This window comes from Frieseomelitta varia, unplaced genomic scaffold (assembly GCF_011392965.1).
Source record: "Frieseomelitta varia isolate USP_RPSP 00005682 unplaced genomic scaffold, Fvar_1.2 scaffold_411, whole genome shotgun sequence".
In the NCBI taxonomy this organism is placed as follows: Eukaryota; Metazoa; Arthropoda; class Insecta; order Hymenoptera; family Apidae; genus Frieseomelitta; species Frieseomelitta varia.
The window spans coordinates 230,586-250,454 of NW_025110159.1; the positions used below are offsets into that span (position 1 = coordinate 230,586).

The window sequence follows — 19,869 nt, forward strand, 5'->3', positions numbered from 1 at the left end:
GAAAGTGAACGAGCAAGTGTCGATTCGAACGGCGATCTATAATAAAGGACCCGAGATAACTGACACTGGTAGGCAAGACTCTCGAGCGAAGACTTTTTTGATCGACGTATCTCCAAGTAGATGGTGCAAAGAGAGACAGGTCTGTTTGACAAGAATGACGTATTAAGACTAGGCAATTGAAGCGTAATTATAGAAACAGTCGAATTATAGAGTCGCTACGTTTTGAGCGGCGTTTACGATTTTAGATCGGTGTTCGCGTTCGTTCACCGCGACGGCGACAAACGCGAAGGATTTATTTTACGATGGTTCGCGTTGACAAGTATATTAGAACCACCGGCTATTCTCGTTCGCATCTAGGTACCGATCTCTTCTAAACAGAGACGTGTGTTCTGCGTGAAAAAAATGCTAAAAGCCAGAGGTGTATTATTAGCGGATTTTGAATGGAAACACGAAACTTGAATTTAGGATCGATGTTTCGATCATGTTCGATTTGGACAGACATTTCGGTCCCGTAATAGTGTCAGGAATAGTGAAAGGCTATTACGATCGCAGCGAATGAAGCTGTCAAGTGTTTCCAATATTTAACTCGTGTAAATCGCTTTTTATTATATCTGATGTCATGCCTCGTTAATACACGAGTGGATAATCCTTTTAAAAACGAGGGAAAGTAACTTTGCCGCTTCTCGAAATCATCGATCAAGTAATCAACTTTAACGCAGCTAAAAAAATCGTGAAAACGATGAATCGAGTAGGCTCGGAATTCCGGCAATTAAAATTTCGTTTGTGTTGTGGGGGCAAAAAAAAAAAGCTGTCAATGCCAGACAGTTTGGGATTCGCATTCCATAAATTCACGAAACGGAAGCGACCCTCCGATCTTGCAAAGATTACAAGAGAAAGAACGTTAAAATTATCAGGGAACTTTTCCCTCCCTCGTGGTTTGATGTACCACGCAACGAGGCACATTTCCCCTTCTCGAGGCGAGGGTTCTTTCAAAATTCAATCGATTTGGATCGGATGGCAAAGTGTACGTGAAACGTCGCAAAAGCGAAGAATTTTGTAAGAACTATATAAAACCGACCGTAAAAAGTGGAAGTGGCTCAGTCGTATGGAGCTCTATGACAGTAGATGATACGGGGGATTAATAAAGAAAATTATAGACAGATACGTGTACTTAAATATTGTGCAAGATATATTACTTTCATTTGAGAATATATGCCAGGAAAATGGATCTACCAAGCAGATAATAATCCAAAGCACTCTGCAAAGACATTTTTGAATAACGATAATATCCGTGTAATGGAGTGATCGGTCAGCACAGTCTCCGGACTTAAACCCTATAGAAATGTTGCGGATTGATGTGGATAAACATATAAAAGAACAAAAGCCGAAAAATATTGAACAATTATACGCTTGTGTACAAGAATTGTGTGGAATTCGATACCAGCTAGCAGGCATCACAAATGTATTACAATTTTGAGACAAAGGAATGTACAAAAATATAGACATTTCCGGTGTGTCTATATACTTAAATATGTGTCCGCGGAAAATGTGACACTTAAATATAAAAATATAAAAAACTTTGTATTATTTTTATAATTATTGTGAATTAAGAGGAACTGTTTTGTTGTTTGTTAATAAATGCGTTGTAATCTTGTGAAAAATATAGTTGATATTTGTTCACTTGTTCATTTTATTTATATGGAATAAATAATATTTCATATTATGTTAACTGTGCGTAAGTATATGGCCGCCACTATAATGCCAACGCCTTCTGTCAAAAGCACGCATCGTCCCCTCCGCGAGAATCGACGCAGGTCGAGGGTAAAAAGTGCCGAGTGAAACCCACCGCGTGGAAAGATAATTTATATGAAAAAAAAAAAGAAAAAAAAGGGGCGAAGATCATCTCCGAGGCTGTCACCAACAGAGATCATAAACCGTTTTTATCTACGCGAACGCTCAATCAGAATCGCTACGTACAAACGCGACAGCGAGCTCGAGTATATTGCTTTGGCGAGAGATTTCATAACCTTCCATGGAACGAACGACGAGTTTCATCGTTGGATCAGGGAAGTTTCCTTCTACGAAAACCGGTCGCCTCGTGGAAATCGCGAATGGCTTGAGTCATCTCAGTTTACTACGTGGAAAAGCGTTCGCGTGTTCGAATTGCGATAGAACGCATCCATCAACTTTCGGTCCAACACTCTTCTTCGATGCGCGATTTTTCCGGAACGAGGGCAATATTTTCGTGGTAATTTTCGAAGATACAGTGACGAGCAATTTTGAGAGAAGTGTGAATATAAAAATAGTTGAGATGCAGTTGACAGGTGGGTGGGAAATATTTAAAAAAGGCAAATTTTTTGCGGCAATATTTGACGGTGTTTTTTTGAAGATATAGTAACGAGGAGTTTTGGGGGAAGTTTGAATATAAAAACAGTTCGAATTGTGTGGCAGAAACTTGGAAAAAGTATAGATAATAAGGTAACTAGGAAATATATGTATATATAAAAGAAAATTTTTATAACGAATGAAATTATTGAAAATTCCAAATTGTAATAGGTACATGTACGAAACGAAAGGTTGATCTGTTAGAAGATCGTTTAAAATACCGAGGAAAAAACGTACCAGCTTCCGGTAAGATGCCAATCCTTGGTTATCCGGTTTAGATAAGCTGAAAAGCGGAGATCAGAGAAAGAAACCTTCTTTATCGGCTCTGAAAGCTTGCAAGCTTCGAGCGTAAACATGAATGACATGAATGACAAGCTAACAATGTATTTTTGTGCGACGAAGCTTGCAAGCTCGTAAACCCTCTTACCATTTTAGTATCGTTTCCAATGTTATCGATTCAGTATAAAATAATAATTGAAATGAAACTGAAATTAAAACTGAAATTTATTAAAGTAACTGGATTCTACCAAATTTCACACAACGTTCAGCCATTCCTATTCATGTCTCAGAATCACCCTAATTTAAGTTCACGATTTGGCTGATATGAAACCTGAACGATAAATGAACTCGTAGCACCGTTTTTACAATTTTTACATCTACTATTTTCAAAATATGATACCACGATACACAACTATTGCCATGATAAATGTTTGTAATTACATTACTTTCTAAATATTTGTTTTCGATTGCAATTTGTGATTTATTTTCGTGTGTGTAATCTCAGTTCCCCGTGCCAGAAAGCAAAGTTACGCGTTAATGCACGGACTAGCATTGCAATCGGGTCTATAGCCTCGGAAGAAAAGAAATCTACACGCTAGACTGGAAGCTGTACAAATAGTTGAACAAACATCGATAAGAACCTTTCTTTCACGTACAGCAAATACAAATATTCGGACAAAACTCTTGGCTATCTCCTAGCGAATTCAGAACATCGTTCTTTGATTTCCCCACGGCCAGACGTATTTCCTTCTAGTTTTATCGACGTTGGCGACTCGCTGACGATTTATCGCAATACTTGACTTTCATTCATTCAGTTTATCAACCATTCAAATCCATTTAACTATTTGTAATTAATTGTTCAGCTTCTCACAAATGATATTTATTTTTCATTCAAATTACAGTCAAACTAAACATTCAAACTAAACTTTCAAATTGCCTACTATCCTGAAACTATCCAGCGACAGTTTACATGGAAATCGGCGAAAAAATTCTGAATCGGAAAATTGAAATCCAGAGATCTCTCCAGGGGGATAAGAAGTTCTGGCAATCTACGTGAGTGACTCACGCCTATCCTCAAGAATCATTGTGCTTCTTATTTTCCTCTTCCATCTTCACCTATTCTTTTCACTCGCTGACAATGCTGTTTTTTTCGTTTTCCCTCTCTCTCTCTCTTCTTTTTTTGCATCCCCGTCTCGATTGAATTTTCCCTTCCGGCACAGGGGAAAAGAAAAGTCACATTCTATTATGAATATTGCTCTCCGTGACACAACAAAGAAATTCCAACGTTCGAATTTGAAGAACGATGAAAGAACGATCGTTAAATGAATAGACTGAATTGAACGAAGGATGAAGCTCTCTCGTGATAAATTTACGAATTTATCCGAGGTACGGAGAAATCGTAAATCTGGAAACAGGCTAAATGAGATAAGTCTGCTGCTTTTCCACCGCGTGGGAACTTTAATATTGCAAGTTTTCCGCCATACCGATACACCTACTCTGAGCTCCGTGGTTGTAGATCACGGTTAATAACCCCTTGCTCGACGAATTCGACAAGATTGGTTAGACGAAATAGAAGAGCAACCTACTAACCAGAGCCATTTACCGAAAAGAACGATGACCTCGGGCAATTTGGGTGCAAATACATCTGCCGTTATATATTTCGTTCTTGGCGACACAGTGCCGATCGTGTTGAACACGGTTCCTCCATTATTTCCCGTCGATTAAATCGATTCCCAGATTACAACGCGAATTAAACTCGACTCCTGCTACTCGTTTCTTCGCGTTTCAATTTTCATTGAAACATCCTTCTCAGTCGCGTGATTGATAATCGCTTAACTCTTTCACCCTCGTCTATGTTGCCTCTACGTTACAGCGTTCGTTGAACGAAACTAAACAACAGTGGAAAATTAACTGCTGTTTGACTGAACTAATTGAAAAAGTCACTTTAACAGTTAAAGAGTTAAACGAAAACTGGATCCTGGAAAGGTCAAGGGATTCGGGACGACTAACTAATTCAGAAATACACTAACTTCAATCGCCGAATTTCTGGAAATCTATTAAAACTTCTACAATTATCTTATCCAAGCTGAAACTTATCAAACGTTCGAACAGTCTTTTACGTAATCGTTGGAACGTGTCTCGGTTATCGTGATCGTGAAAGTGCTTTGATCTTGATTTTGGAACCACCTCGGAAGGAGAGAAAGAGAGAGAGAGAGCGAGAGAGAGAGAGAGAGAAAGAGACGAGAAAGTAACCACATACGAAGCTCGTGGCAATTAATCGTTGGCACTAAAGAGTCAAAGACAGCGAACGTTGCGCGCAGGATTGACATCGTTCAACGATCGAACAGCTGCAACGTGGAGGCCGCGATAAAAATAGGGTTGAAGAGCAGACAAGACGCACCGTGAACAATTTCGATGAGATATTCGCGTGTTCTCTCCCAGGAAAACTTAACGCCATAACCGCTTTAAGACAACCCAAATATTCTGAAGAGTCGGCCGCGTTCAGTAGACTTTAATATTTTATCGTCTTCCGGAATCACTGAGCCAGAGATTTTGATAAGTCTCCTTCTTCGTTCTCGGCGACGTTTTGATTTCACGACGTTTCGCGAACGTCATCTTCGATTTTTACGACGAGATGTCGATTAAAATTTAACTCGAGCGAGCGATTCTTAATAGAAAAATTTCTTAAGTTGCAAGAATTTATGCGTAAATTTATACAAGATGAAGAGAAGAAAGGGTTCATAATTTAATAAGATAGATACTACTCGCCGAAACGACTTTTTGTTTCGGTTGAAAAGGCTAGAACACATCCGGGAATCTTTGAAAGACGTAGTTTTTTTAATACGATTTTTTAATAAGATGTCAAACGTGCATAGAAATGGAAAGAGAACACGTAGGAAACCTTCTATAATTTCAGAAAAAAAAAAGAAATTACAAGGTGAACCACTAGATACTTACATATGGTACGATAGCTTTCGAAGCGAGAAATCGTTTACAACTTTGAAACTATAATTTCTCGAACCATGTTTATTACAACTTCTTTTCATGTCTACCCTAGAAGTTGCGAACCCTTCTTTTTTGATTCACCCTTATACTTTGAAGAGGTCACGCGAAATCCTTCGTCGTGTTTCTTGGATTCATACGTGAAGTCTACCTACGTTTGTACGTTGAAGAAAATAGTGAGCTTCCTTCCGGAACGGCCGCGATGACTGCGTTGCGCGGTTTAAATTTATTTCAAGGCGTCTACTTGCGCATTCAGCCGACGATTTGAAAGCAGTTGGCGCGTCGCGTCGTAGCCCCTTACAGGAGCTTTACGAAGATTCTAACCCCTCGTCTGCATAATTTGCAACAGCGTGATTCTTTCTAACGGTGACTTACGGTGGAAAATTGAAATTCAATTTCGTTTCGCGTAATTACGGCAGTTTGCGACAATAGGAAAAAAAAAAAAAACTATAAAAAACCAGAACTAGAATAGCAACTCTTACAGCTCGATTTGCTCTTCCTGTCCTTTTTATCTTTATGGTGGATTTAATTTATTACGACTGTAGATAATAATCAAACCGATGTTCTCGAACGATTTATTATATTTATTATATTATATCCGATTAGTAGAATGAAATCTGTACTCAAAAGTCATCTAGAGAAGATAATCTGCGAAACTGAATAAAGAAAATCGAGAAACCGGTTCTCTTACCGATTTCTTCTTTTTTGGCGAACTAACCAACAGAGTTGTTAAAAAAGATAGAGATTTAATTAAAACCTTTGTCGCGACGATCTTTCTCTCTTGACTGATTCATTCCTTTGCTGCTAATTAATGCTGCTCATTTGCTACTAACGTATCGTTCGTGTCACGCGATGATATGCAAATTATTGCGGCATAATTGGATGGAAAGCAAAACTGACTATGTATCGTTAACTCAGCGACGTATTAAACGACGATAAATTATGTTTAATTATAACTCATAATCCAGCAATTCTTATCGTACACGTCTCGGCAGTTAAATTTTTGAAGCTTATCTCTGTTGCTATTTTTTTGTCGTTTTTCCTTTTGCGACGATCGGTCGAATTTTCCCGGTTAACACTGATTTAGCGTTAGTCGAGAGATCGGTTAAAACCATTTCATCGATTTGCTCAACGGGCCGGAAGCACGGTGCAAACCGGTTTAATTCAATTTCTGATCGAAAATTACGATCTCGCGCCGCGTCGATCAGTTAAAAGGAACTTGGACTTTTTCTTCAACAAACTGCATCTAATGAGGATTCGTTGCAAATTGACAATGAAATTTAATTATTCGATAGAAAGAAAATGAAAATTTTTTAGTCAATCGTTCCTCGTTTAATCTTTTAGTTCTTATTTTCACCAGGATACTTGGTATCACTAGTAAAACTAGTCTACGATTTCAAAACTGTACCTCAAGAAAAACAAAAAAAAAATAAATAAATAAATCTAAAACCAATCAAGAAAAACATGTCCAATCGTTCCCCCTTCGAAACTGGAATATCTAGGCCTTATTCCCTAGTCCACCCTATAAGCAATAGCAATATAAACTGATAAGTTTGACCAGCGTACGAGCATTCGAATGGAATTGGATTTATCGCGGCGGACCGCGGATCCAAACGCAAACTGTATGGAAGCACGTGGCCAGGTTGGAAAACGAGGGGATTGGCTCATTGGCTTCCCCTACGCAAGCTCAGCTTGCGACGGTCCTCTTCTCTGAACCACCTAACCGAATCCAGTTGACGTTCGACGTCGCGTCCCTCGTCTCGCCCGCGTGTTGCCACTGGCCGATCCCGATTCGCGATTTTTTTTTATCGCCAAGCGTATCGTCTTGATGAATTAAAGAATTAAAGTCGAGGGGATAGGCTTTCAAATACCGAGTTCCAAATAACCAAACAACAGTGCACGTGGATTCAAGTGTTCTCCCTACGATGGTTCGAGACGTTTTTACCGTGACGTGGGAAAATTTTATCGCCACCGATTTTATAAATTCCCCGTGTCGCATTTCAATTGGGACTGGAATTGAACAAAAGAGGAATTTTTGAATTTTCGTGCGTCGTTTACAACGAATGACAAAAATGTGAGGGAGGCTGATTCTTGTTGAAAATGGTTCTGAAAAATTATTGTAAAGTTGGAAGTTACGGTAAAAAAGGAGGGAAAGGGGAGAGGATAAGAGAGCTACGTGATATTTTTCGCTATGGTGTGTTGTTTCAGGTATTCTTATTTCGATCGAACCACACGTAGCATCGTTGACCTCTTTCAGCTGGAAAACTGATTATTTGAGAAAATTTCCACCGCGAGCCAAGCATAATATAGTGGACAAATCTTTATTAAACGTCTCCTCAGAGAAGATACTCACTCTAAAAATCTGTAATATCGGGCGAGAAGCTTGATGAGAAATCTTCCAAGTACAATACGTCGAAAGTCGTTTCATTGTAACAGAGGAAACGAAATGTCAGCTCGACTGAGCTGAAAATAGTATAATGACATAGGCGAAATAAATTTGAAACCACGCGGTTTCGAATCGTTTCAGATTATTTGAATAGTTTCGCCCTTTCAATATCGCGCGCTCTGCGTTCGATGTATTCACAAACTTTTACTTTTACTTGTTCCGATCACTCCGCTTCGATTAAATTACAATGGACCGTAAATATGTCCACACATTCGATTCTTTACTCAACGCACCCTCTGCTGAGCTTTCAGCGTAATATAACGAAGAACACTGCTGCCTGTGACCTGGATACGCACACGTTGAATTCAGACGAGTAACTTGCGTTGCAAGAATATCAATTTTATCATCTCACATTGATACGCTTCTTTCACGTGGTATTTTCTACCATTTTTTTTTTTTTATTTAGAATGTTCTCTAAATAAAATTCTGAAACTCTGAGAGCACTTTTTACTTAGAATATTCTCTAGTGATAAATTTATGTCCAAAGGAACCAATATAGCATGTTTTGCCAAATATTTCAATATTTCGTTTGTCTCCGAGAATTCCAAGGAATTCCTCGCAAATTCTCTGACACGCCTCGCGATCCTAATTTCGATGTTCCGACGACCAAATACTTTACATTACTCACCGTCTGAGAGCTGAAAAAGAGGGAAACGACATTACGTTCGGTCTTCTACTTCATTTAACAAGTAGAAAGATAGCTGGCCGCGAGTCGAGGCGTTAGTCTCGAATTCAGTTTTTGTTTTTCGAAGCGGAACTTCCGATTTGGTTTCAAAGTTTTCCCGCTGAGAGAATAGAAAGTACATTCGGTCGGCCAAGTTTATCTACGTGGCCATCCTCCATCTTTCCAGAAGATATGGAATTTAATCTCCACCGTAACCGGAATAAAGTTTCCAACGTATTCTTACTGCTAATACAATGGATATCTTCGACTCCACAGGCGTATCGAGAAAACCGAGACCAAATATCTCTTACCAGGATTTTATTAACAATATTCCCCAAATTCGTTTACCTTCTTTTATCTTCCGAGTATAGATTCCGTACGTAAATTTACCGGATCGTAATATCTCGCGATACAGGAATACATATGTACATATACGAGCAGTTTTAAAACGATGAACCCTCCCCGGGGCAAGATTCTCGTAAGAAATTTATTTATAGGGTGATTCTCGTACGGTGAATATTCGACCGCTGCTTCCTTATCCTCTTTCTCATCTGTCCCTCGAGTATTCATTAAGAATGGCAAATTTATTTTCAGAGTGATACGTTTCGCGGGCGATCTGATATAAAGCAAGCAGAAGGGTATAAAACGTAGATATCGATGAAAGATCAAAGCATCGAACAGTTTTGACAAACATTCAAGTCTCTGATTTCTGATACTGAAAGTTACAACCGAAGTACTCGACTTTTTTTAAAATATAAACGTTCTTTTCAAACAAATTTGTACATAATACAGCGCAACGGGGATGATTAGACAGACGAAATGAGGAGGGAGAGATAGTAAATATGGACAGTGCGTGTTGGTGAAAAATATCGAAGCGAAAGCGATGAAGAGCCAAAGCCGCAACGAGAGGGACGAGGTTCTTAGTCCCGCTCGCGAGGACAGCGGGCTAGCGACTTCCGGTGAAATAGGTGAACTTTCCTTCTCGGGGGAGTGCGAGGGAGTCGTTTGTCCGCAAGAGCCAAGAAGTCCAGAGAGAATCGAGGAAGATGAAAATCGAGATCCTAGGTCTGACCTCACGCAATCGACCGTCCATTCTTTTTTTTTTTTTTTTGTTTCGAGTATAATTTATTACATCCTACGCTCTACCTCCTACGCTCTACCTACGCCAATTAACTAACAAAAATCAATTTGAATGTCTCCTCGTCCGCAATTATCATTCGTCGAATGACGCAAAAGATGTAAAATTCTGGGCGACCATGAGTCGAAAGAAGCCTCCAGTGTTCTCATTGTGGCTGTTTTTCACGCGGCGTAGATACATCGCACGGTGCACCATAAGGCAGCATTACTATCCGGAGAGTGGTTGGGGTTGGGTGGTCGTGGTAACCGGCGTTATGGCGCGAATTCTAGCCACCGGAATTCACGGGGCTGCCGGGACGTGGTTGCTGTTGGAAGGAACGAAACGATATCGTCAACCCGTTTTCAACGTAGGTACGATCCTATTTTCTAATGTCAACGTCGAAAACCTGTATGCTCGGCATCTTCGTTGCCAAATTGTTCGATAAAACGTGCACGCTCGTATAGAATTTTATACTCATTTTAATGTTAAAAATATTTAGAATACGTTTTTTTAATTTAGAATACGTTAATTTTAATTTAGAATACGTTTGTCTCGACTCAATGTCTTTGAAAATTTATATGAAACGTTACAGCTGAAATAAACGGTCGGAACAATTTTAGAACGAAGAGGAACTTCACTGGTTTTAAATATACACCAAATTAAAGTGACAAATCGCAGACTATTGAAAAATAGAAAGAGAAACTTTTACTACTTACGAGAGAGAGAAAGAGAAAGAAAGACACACAGCTGTTTAAAAATAAAAACTATCGTGACTCGTCGTAAAAGTATACAATGAAGTTATTCTAAAAACGTTATATATTCGACGTTTCGAGTTTCTAGAAGAGTCATCCATCCTAATTTATCGCACGTTCCTAAATCATCAGTCCCACGCGCGCGGATTATTGATATTTATCAACCTGTCGTATCAAAATCCACCGGGAGAATACGAATGTGCCCGATATTCCCCTGTGGTCCACATGTTCTCGACCTGGGATTTTTATCGAAAATTTATCGCGCGCAGTCAGCGGCAAACGGAGAAACTCTGACAAGTTGGACTCGATTTGAGAACGGTACGAAAGCATCGAGTGTATATCGTTTGAATATTTCATGCGACCGAAAGAAAAGAAACGATTTCGTTCCTGTGAAACGATAGCTATAACCGTCCCAGGAATGTTTCGCGCACCGAGCGTTGTTAGATTAAGAGGTTGAGACGATCGTGTTTATTCAGAATTGGTTCTGATATTACGACTGTCGTCGCGTTAATGTCGCCGTCGCAAAACTAATTTTCGTCTGACTTATTTTCTCGGAGCCCTCTGTCTCCTCGTCTTTTGCCCTCTGTTCTAGTACGCCGTCTCGAATCATTAATGGCTCCACTTTTCCTTTTTGCCGCTCGTTTACGAGCATCTTTGTTTAGAAACGAAGCACATTCCGACACGACACGCCGACACTTATTTCTCGGCGCTCCCGGATAACGATCAACAGAGGGAAAAAATAGTATTTTCAAGAAAGAATCTAGATTATTAATTTTAAGTAACTTACTTTTGCGAGTTTGAAGAATATTATCTGAAAAATTATGGAATTCTACAACGATAATGATCAAGAGGAGAAAAAGTAATATTTTCAAGAAAGAATCTAGGTTATTAATTTTAAATAACTTAGTATTGAGAGTTTGAAGAACATTATCTGAAAAATTATGGAATTCTACAATGATGATGATCAAGAGGAGAAAAAATATTTTCAAGAAATAATCCACGTTATTAATTTTAAATAACTTAGTATTGAGAGTTTGAAGAATATTATATAAAAAATGATGGAATTCTCCAACAATGACGATCAAGGGGAGAAAAAGTAATATTTTCAAGAAATAATCCACGTTATTAATTTTAAATAACTTAATATTGAGAGTTTGAAGAATATTATATAAAAAATTATGGAATTCGCCAACGATGACGATCAAGAAGAGAAAAAATAATATTTTCAAGAAAGAGTCTAGGTTATTAATTTTAAATAACGTTCTCTGGGGTTCAAGAATATTATATAAAAAATTATGGAATTCTCCAACAATGACGATCAAAGGGGAAAAAAGTAATATTTTCAAGAAATAATCCACGTTATAAATCAAGAGGAGAAAAAGTAATATTTTCAAGAAAGAGTCTAGGTTATTAATTTTAAATAACTTAGTCTGGTGAGGTTGAAGAATATTACAGAAAGCTATGCAATAGAGTATTCTAACTTTGGCGAACGATAGTTGTATGGATCTCTGATTATATATATTTTATACTTGACCGAAATTTCGGGCTTCCCATTTGGATGGAGTCGTTATGAAAACGGGCTTACGATCTGCGCGGTCATTGACCTTCTGTTTCGCCAATTCACTCTCCCTCTCGTTCGTTTTCTGGCTTCAGAGGAACTTCAAGGGTGAAACGATGGGCTCTTCGATAGAGGAGGAACCCTAATCTTGACCGATGAGAGGGCTGATAAAGAACCGCGAAAATGGAGACGGTAATAATTGAGACAATGTCGTGCAGTGGACGTCTTTCTTGAGATACACAGGCGAGGGATGAATCCCCTTGCTTTCTACACTATTACATTTTCTTTCGTTTCATATTCCACCCAATCTAACGTTTCTTCCTTCAAATTACAAACAAGTAAAAGGTCAAACAAGTAAAGATCTACAGACTCAAAAACAAAAAAAAAAAAAAAAAAAAAAAAAAATCCAGAATCCTTTCACGTTTGAGGAAAGAAAAAAGAAAAGAAAAACACCACTCGAGCACAAGTACCCGAAGAAAGTTTCTCAAAAATCGCGATTCACCTGCACCAAAGGCACCGAGGACAAAGCTGTCGAATCAAAGTCGATGGAGCAACACGCCAGTCCAGTTTCTCAATGGAGACTGCATCGGTGACGGTCGAGAGCGACCGAGCTTCCAAGATTAATAACCTCTCCTTTCATCCTTCGGGATAGCCTTTTGTCTACGAGCATTGGCACCAATCTCCTACGTTCGATGGACGGCGTTCTTCGATTGATCGATGAGCCGACATCGAGCCGACTTCGTCCGCCGCCTCGATCGTACCAACGGTGAAAATTAATTAAACGGCCCGAGCGATGAGCGTTGCTAATCATTGGACGTAATTGAAACAGTCTTAACCTGGATCGAGAGTCGAACCGCTGTTTAGCAACTGTTGTAGCAACCGCTGTTTAATAGGTCTTGAGAAGAAGGATCGGCTGCAGTAAAAGAGAACGAGCGCGCAGCCCAGGGAAGAACGATCGTCGGGACGATCGTTCGCGACCGTTTCGGAGCGAACTAGAACCGACTAGAGAAAAGTGGCGCGGGATTGATTTATCATTCTCGATCTATTAACGGTATAACCGATTGAGCAAGGAGGAGGAAAGACGGTGACTAGCACGAAACAGCGAGTATCGATCATGCCGCGATACCGCTCTAATTGACGAGAACTCCGGGAACGCGAAGCGTTTATTATGACTGCGAGCCATGAAGGTGAAATGTATAAGGATCGATCGTCGAGCGGTGAAACTCGAATCCATAACCGCGTACGAAACGCATAAATCGTAATGTCGAACGGCGCGGATGAAGCTCGAGAGAATTTCAATATCGGTGAACGAGGACAAGGCGCGCGAATCAAACCACGTTCGATCGTGTGCAGCTTGACTCGATTAACTCGAGATTGTCTTGTTAGTCACAGCGGTACGCGGTACTGTTCATAATCGTCGGTATATTATAAAATCGTTTGAATTAGTAGCCAGTCAAGTATCAATTTCGACGCACGAGCTACTCGATTTCGATTGAATCGAGTTTTCGCGAAGATTGAAAGATTTACTTTGGCAGCAGCTTTTTACGAAACGTTCGATTAATATCTAGTGACATCTCATTCGCTAACTCCTCTCATCAATCAGAAAGAGACAGTTCCTTTGGGAAAATCTGTCGATCGGTGTGAAAAAGGGACGGAGACGAAAGGTGCAAGCATCCATCCATCAACGAGCAGTGATGAAAGTGAATCGTTTTATATACAGCGGCGGAATATTCGTATTTCAGTTCATGCTGATCTTAGTTTTTTTTAGAGATCTCAATTTCTCTAGCTTTGGAACGTTTCGAAATACTTTTATCATTCGTCCCATAAAGTTGCAGAAATGAAGTACGTACAGGGTGGAAAGAAAAATTCGTCTATCATAGATGAATAACATCTTTTACACCTTCGATTTGACCTTGAATTTTAAGGTCAAAATTTTCTTTTATTATATTCATCACGAAGGTAAAACTTTTACCAAGAACCATAGGTCATAACCTAATGATTCTCTTGAAAAATGGCAAAAAAGTTTCTTAATCATTGCAGACGCATGCGTACTAACAGCGACTTTATGGTATGCTGAACACGTGGATATTTATATTATGTGACGGTTATGTTTCGAATATCACAGTTAATTTTATCATTTGATTATTTAGATTCACACTGATGTTTCAACAATAATAATAAATCAAATGTTAGTGAAATCTAATGATACAAAAATTACGTAAAATAGACATCCACGCGTCCAAAACTATGAATAAAGTCGTTGTTAGCACTCACGCGTCCATAGTATTAAATGATTGAGAAACTTTCTTGCCATTTTTAAAAAAAACTATTAGGTTCCTCGAAAAAGTTTTACCTTGTGATTACAATGAAAAAAAAAATTTTTTTGACCTTGAAATTCAAAGTTCATTTCTTTCCTTCACCCTGTACATGGCTATTTGATGAACTTGAACGTACAAAGTTACGGTACGAACCAGACAACATCTTTTCAGCGATCAAAAGGCGATTAAGAAAGTTTCGTCTGTTTATAGGGTGGCTGGGAGCGATGTCGACGGGAGTGGCTCTGCTAGTTTCACCGGTAACAATAGCGTTTTGTCGGAGGAAAAGTACAAGACTCACCGCGGTTTTGGGTGGCCTGGTTACAGCGCTCGGTTGCCTTTTCACTTCCTTCGCCTCGCAGTTCCACCAGTTGTTCTTCAGTTACGGCACAGTTGTCGGTGAGTCACTGGAAAAAAAAAAAAATACAATGAATCCTTTTATTTCCACCTTAACCTCGCAGAAGAAAGCGAAGCGTTACTCTGTAATGTATGGATCGTTTCTTAGTCATTTATCTTTCCCCACCGAGTAATTAGGGCTTGATCGTTACAAGTTTCGCCTACGTCACTTTCACCCTCTTTCAATTTCGAAGGAATTCTCTTGAATAATTCCTTGGATAAAACTTCACTTTCCGAACGAAACGTTAAGAGATTGGCAAGATAATGGCAAGTTGATGGACCGTTTTTAATTACTTCACGCAGGTATAGGGGTTGGCATGACGAGGGACTGTAGCACGCTAATGGTAGCGCAGTATTTCAAGAGGCGAAGGGAACTGGTCGAGATTTTCATCGTGTCCGGAAGTGGCCTCGGCATCGCTGTCATGTCGGCTTTCATAAAAGGAATGATCAGGTAACGAGACAGACAATATTCTCGTTGCAGCTCGATCGCGCGAGACTACGCGTTCGATTTCATAGATTTGTCGTTGCACTTTAGCAAAATCGGTTGGCGCTTGGGCCTTCAGGCAGTGACGGGCGTGGTTTTCCTGACGTTCATCTTGGGTACGTTTTATCGAAGCGCGTCCCTGTACCATCCGCAACGCCGAGCCATCCTGCACTTGAAGAATCAGAAACGCAAAATTAAAGACAAGAACAAGACGGACGACGGGCCACCGTTCTTCGACTTCAGCACGCTGAAGAGCAAAACCGTGAGAATACTGTTGGTCTCCACCGGAATATCCGCCTTCGGGATCAACACCCCGATATTTTACTTGGTAAAGTGACGTTCCCACTTGGTAGTAGAAGAAACAGCTTCTATCCGAATTGAGGTCACGCGTTTCATTTGATTCGTTTCGCAGGCACATCAGGCTGAAGAAGAAGGTCTCGGTGACACGGTGATCCTGCTTCAAGCTTATCTCGGCTTGGCCTGGACCCTCGGCTGCGTTGCATTCGGCCTTTTGGTTGTGCATCGCAGCGTCGAGTGCAGGATAGCGCGTCAGTATCTTACGCAAGCGGCGATATTTGTATGCGGGTTGTGCATTCTGGCCCTCACCGCCGTTCAAGGAAATTATCACGGATACGTGTTGTTCGCCTGGATTTACGGTACAGTACACTCCGCGACAAACGTGCGTGAATATTTTTCAGAGAATATTTCTCTCTCTCTCTCTCTCTCTCTCTCTCACACAATATTCTTAGCTATCGTCCTTTAATTACAAATTCCATTTGATCCCGCAGGCATCTTCTGCGGTGGTTACCACTACAGTCTCAAAATGTACACCTACGAGAGAGTCAGAGCAAGAAACTTTGCAAGAACGTGGGGTTTCGTGCAATGTTCCCAAGCTATACCGATAGCGATCGGAGTTCCAATTTCAGGTGAATTTTCAGAATCGCAAATATAATTATATAATATTTAATTACTTATATTATATTAATTGTTACATTAAATAATAATTATTATAATATTATATTAACATAAATCGATATTGATTATATTAAGTAATATAAATATATATTTTGCAGGATACATGAACATCAACTATGGCGGGAAGGCGGGTTACTACTTCAGCTCGACGTGCGTTCTGGTAGGCAGTTTCACTCTGTTCTTCATAGACCTCCACAGAAGAAATTTATCGAGGCACAAGCACACACGGTCCAATGGGACCAAGCATCTCTGCGTTTCGAACAACTGTCCACAACGACGGAAGTTGTCGTTCAGCCAGGAACCAGAGAACGACGGCCCGCACGTGGCTGCCGCTGGCGCAGCCGCGGCTGCTCTCGTGCTCGGTGCTGAAATCGTGCCGAATCCAGGTGAATTAGATTAATCCCTCTCTCTTTCTTTCTCAAAAAATTTCAGATTGAAAATTGAAATTCGACGCAAAATTTAAATTTCAATCGCGACCGATCGAGGAGAGACTGAAAGAAGATCTCGACATCTCGTTGCAGGTGAATTGATCGATGGCCTCGCTCCGGAGAAGCCCGAATTGACGTGCATCTCCGAGGAAGGAATCGCGGACATGGATCTTCCTGACAACATGCTCGAGGACCTCGATTACATCGGCGACTGCATCACGTCGTGCAACAAGGTCGAGAACTATCTAATGCTGTCGGAGTTCGAGAACAATCTGATAGCGGAAATGCCGATAATCACGGATCGCCGGGGTCGAAGGTGGTCTCTGGCGCGTTCGAAGGGCGGCCAATCGAATTTGGATCGGCCATCGGGGCCTCAATCGAGTAACGAGGAGACCGATGCCAAGACCAAATGGCATGTGACTAATGTGCCTCCTGCTAATAGGGTCATCACAGTGATTGACGAGGCAAGCACGTAACTCCAGGAAACTGTCAACACTCTCTGTGTTAATAAGTGCTTCCGAATGAACTTGTACGATTCGTAGACGAATGCTTGAATCATTTACTTTCCTTCGAGCCGTGCTGTAATTTTCAGTACAATAAGAAGCAGACCCGTCTTGGCACGTTTTCACTTCGATCGTTCACTGTCGGTACAAGCGAGGTCGGTATATAAGTCAAAAATGAGTGTTTTACGAATTTTGTTGGAAGTAACGCATTGAGGGCAATAGCAAAAGAAAAAACGAATGGATGTTATTACGTAATTGTTATGCAATGTGAACGGGAGGCTCGAGAATCGAAAAGAAAGAACGAACCGAGTTCCTAGAAAAAGTGGGAGGGTTATCTAATTGTAAGAGGCTGACGTTTCTCGTTAATGCGCTGCCTTCGATCGTCTGTCTCGTTTGTTCCTCTATGATTTAAGATACTGTTAGAGATCGTGTTAGCGATAGTTTAGCGAATAGTGACGCGTCAACCTGGACAGCGTGGAACGTCCTTGCGAGGATGTGGGAACGCGGGTGCAATTAAGGACAATAACGTCGGCTTTCGACGAGAGGAACCACGGAAACGTTCCGTCCACATGGAAATAGCCTCGACTCGCGTCGACGTCTTTGTTTAAGCTTCGTGCTAGTTCACTGCCACGCGTAGATGCACTGATTGAACGATCTTTCGTCCAACAAAAGAAAGAAAAAAGAAAAAAAGATCGAAGTACGTTTAAACGAAAAGCTTCAATAGAAAATTAAAATTTCTTGGTAAACAAATTTTACAAAAAAAAAAAAAAAAAAAAAAAAACTGACTTTTGCCGATCATTCAGGAAACGAAGGGAAGATCGATCGATCGACTGCGAATGTAAAAGTCGTTACCTAGAATTTATCCTCTTCGGGAAGGAAACCGCTTCTTACACGTAGGCAATGCTAGCTAAAGATATTGAAACTAGTCCAAAACGAAAATTCGTATGCAGCGACAAATGGTATGGTATAACGATACTACGGATAGTGAGAGTACATATGTGAGAGTATATCGTTGTGTTATACATTATATCGGTCGAGACGTTTTAAAAGAATTTTCATGCGTGCAGCGTTTCTCTTTCTGTGATGTCGAGCAAACCGCGATCGATATAAACGCAAAGAGATAACGACGTTATTTATTTATCAAACTATTTATATTAGAATTATACATACGCATGCCATGTACATACATATACACACGCGCGCGCGCGCGCGCGCACGCACACACACACACACACACACACACACACACACACACACACATAGACGTTTATATTCGTAATAATAAGCGTATACACACGCGTGCGGTATTATAATGCAGATTACGAGTCAGATGTTCCGAGATAGTTGATTAAAAACAATTCCAAGCCAACCGGATGTCGAAGCCAGGCTGGCGTTACAATAACGTGTAATATTTCAACACGATAATTTTGTTCAAAAAACGATGTTGACCCGTTAATGGTCAACGTTGCGTCAATACAACTTTTTTCTCGATTCAAGTTAATACATTCTATTTTCTAACATTGCAGTCACGTTACAAATTTTCTCTGTAATCTACATAATTGGTTTATTTTCTTAAGCAAAGTACCTATTATTCCAATAATGCTGCAATTTTTACGTATCATTTTATTATCTGGTCCTTGACGGGTTATTGACAAACGAAAAGCCTGATAAACATTTAATATCAAAATAAGAACCAGTCAGAGATTGTTTTTAACAAGACGTCATTTCAACGATCCGACACACTTGCCCGCGTCGCGTTAGTTACGTTTGTTGCATTACGACGTTATCACGATGATAACGGAAGGCTGCTAGTCGAACGCGTCGTACGAACGACGCGAAAGAACAATAATTTACAAATTACTGTTTATTACATGCCATAGCAAAAAGAAGCAACACCGAACAAACTGCCTATATTGTAATATTGTAACGTTGTTAATACAGAAATCTGATTTTATCAAGTACCCCTCGTTTTCGTCTTTTCTTCTTTTTTTCTTCTTTTTTTTTTTTTTGCCTCTCTTCGTGCACATTTTCATTCCTGTATGTCGAAAGTGGAAACAAACGAGGAAAAAGATTTCATACTTGATGCAAACAGAGTGCAAGCAAGTTAAATTCTCCACGGTGCGCACACAATCGTTCTGTCAATATTTTCCTCGTTAACCTACTTTCTGCAATTAACTTCTTCAAGTTGCAATGTTCATCCGCGTTCTTTCAATTTCATGATGCATCATTAAAAAATAATTTGCTCCAGTAGAGCCGGCTTCGAGGAACGAGAAGTTCCATCGAGGAAGAAGTGGGAAGAAAAATATCATTCATTTCCAGCTACAATTGCGAGAGTTGCGCGCGTGGAGGAAGGAAATCAATTATGCAATTCGAACAGAACCATCGAATGTTCCATTACGACACCGGTGTGCGTAACGCCGATAATGCGACGTTAATTACAAATTCTTGGTAGCCAACAGTCGAACGTTTGTTACGTGCATTGGCATGCGAGAGTTATCGAACGATGGCTCGGTATGTACCCAGCAACGCTTTATCGATAAATTCTAGTTCGATCTGCTCGTGCC

At 40.1% G+C, this 19,869-nt stretch overlaps 1 protein-coding gene across 1 annotated transcript in view; it reads left to right on the forward strand.

Moving 5' to 3' along the window:
* Positions 1-19,266, forward strand: part of LOC122531675 — a 30,662-nt gene extending 11,396 nt beyond the window's left edge. The window contains exons 2-8 of the mRNA XM_043659781.1: positions 14,733-14,918; positions 15,219-15,366; positions 15,451-15,727; positions 15,812-16,055; positions 16,188-16,325; positions 16,473-16,760; positions 16,896-19,266. Coding sequence (XP_043515716.1) covers positions 14,733-14,918; positions 15,219-15,366; positions 15,451-15,727; positions 15,812-16,055; positions 16,188-16,325; positions 16,473-16,760; positions 16,896-17,278 — 1,664 coding nt within the window. The 3' untranslated portion in view covers positions 17,279-19,266. The remainder of the gene's footprint in view (positions 1-14,732; positions 14,919-15,218; positions 15,367-15,450; positions 15,728-15,811; positions 16,056-16,187; positions 16,326-16,472; positions 16,761-16,895) is intronic.
* The last annotated feature ends 603 nt before the right edge of the window (positions 19,267-19,869 follow it).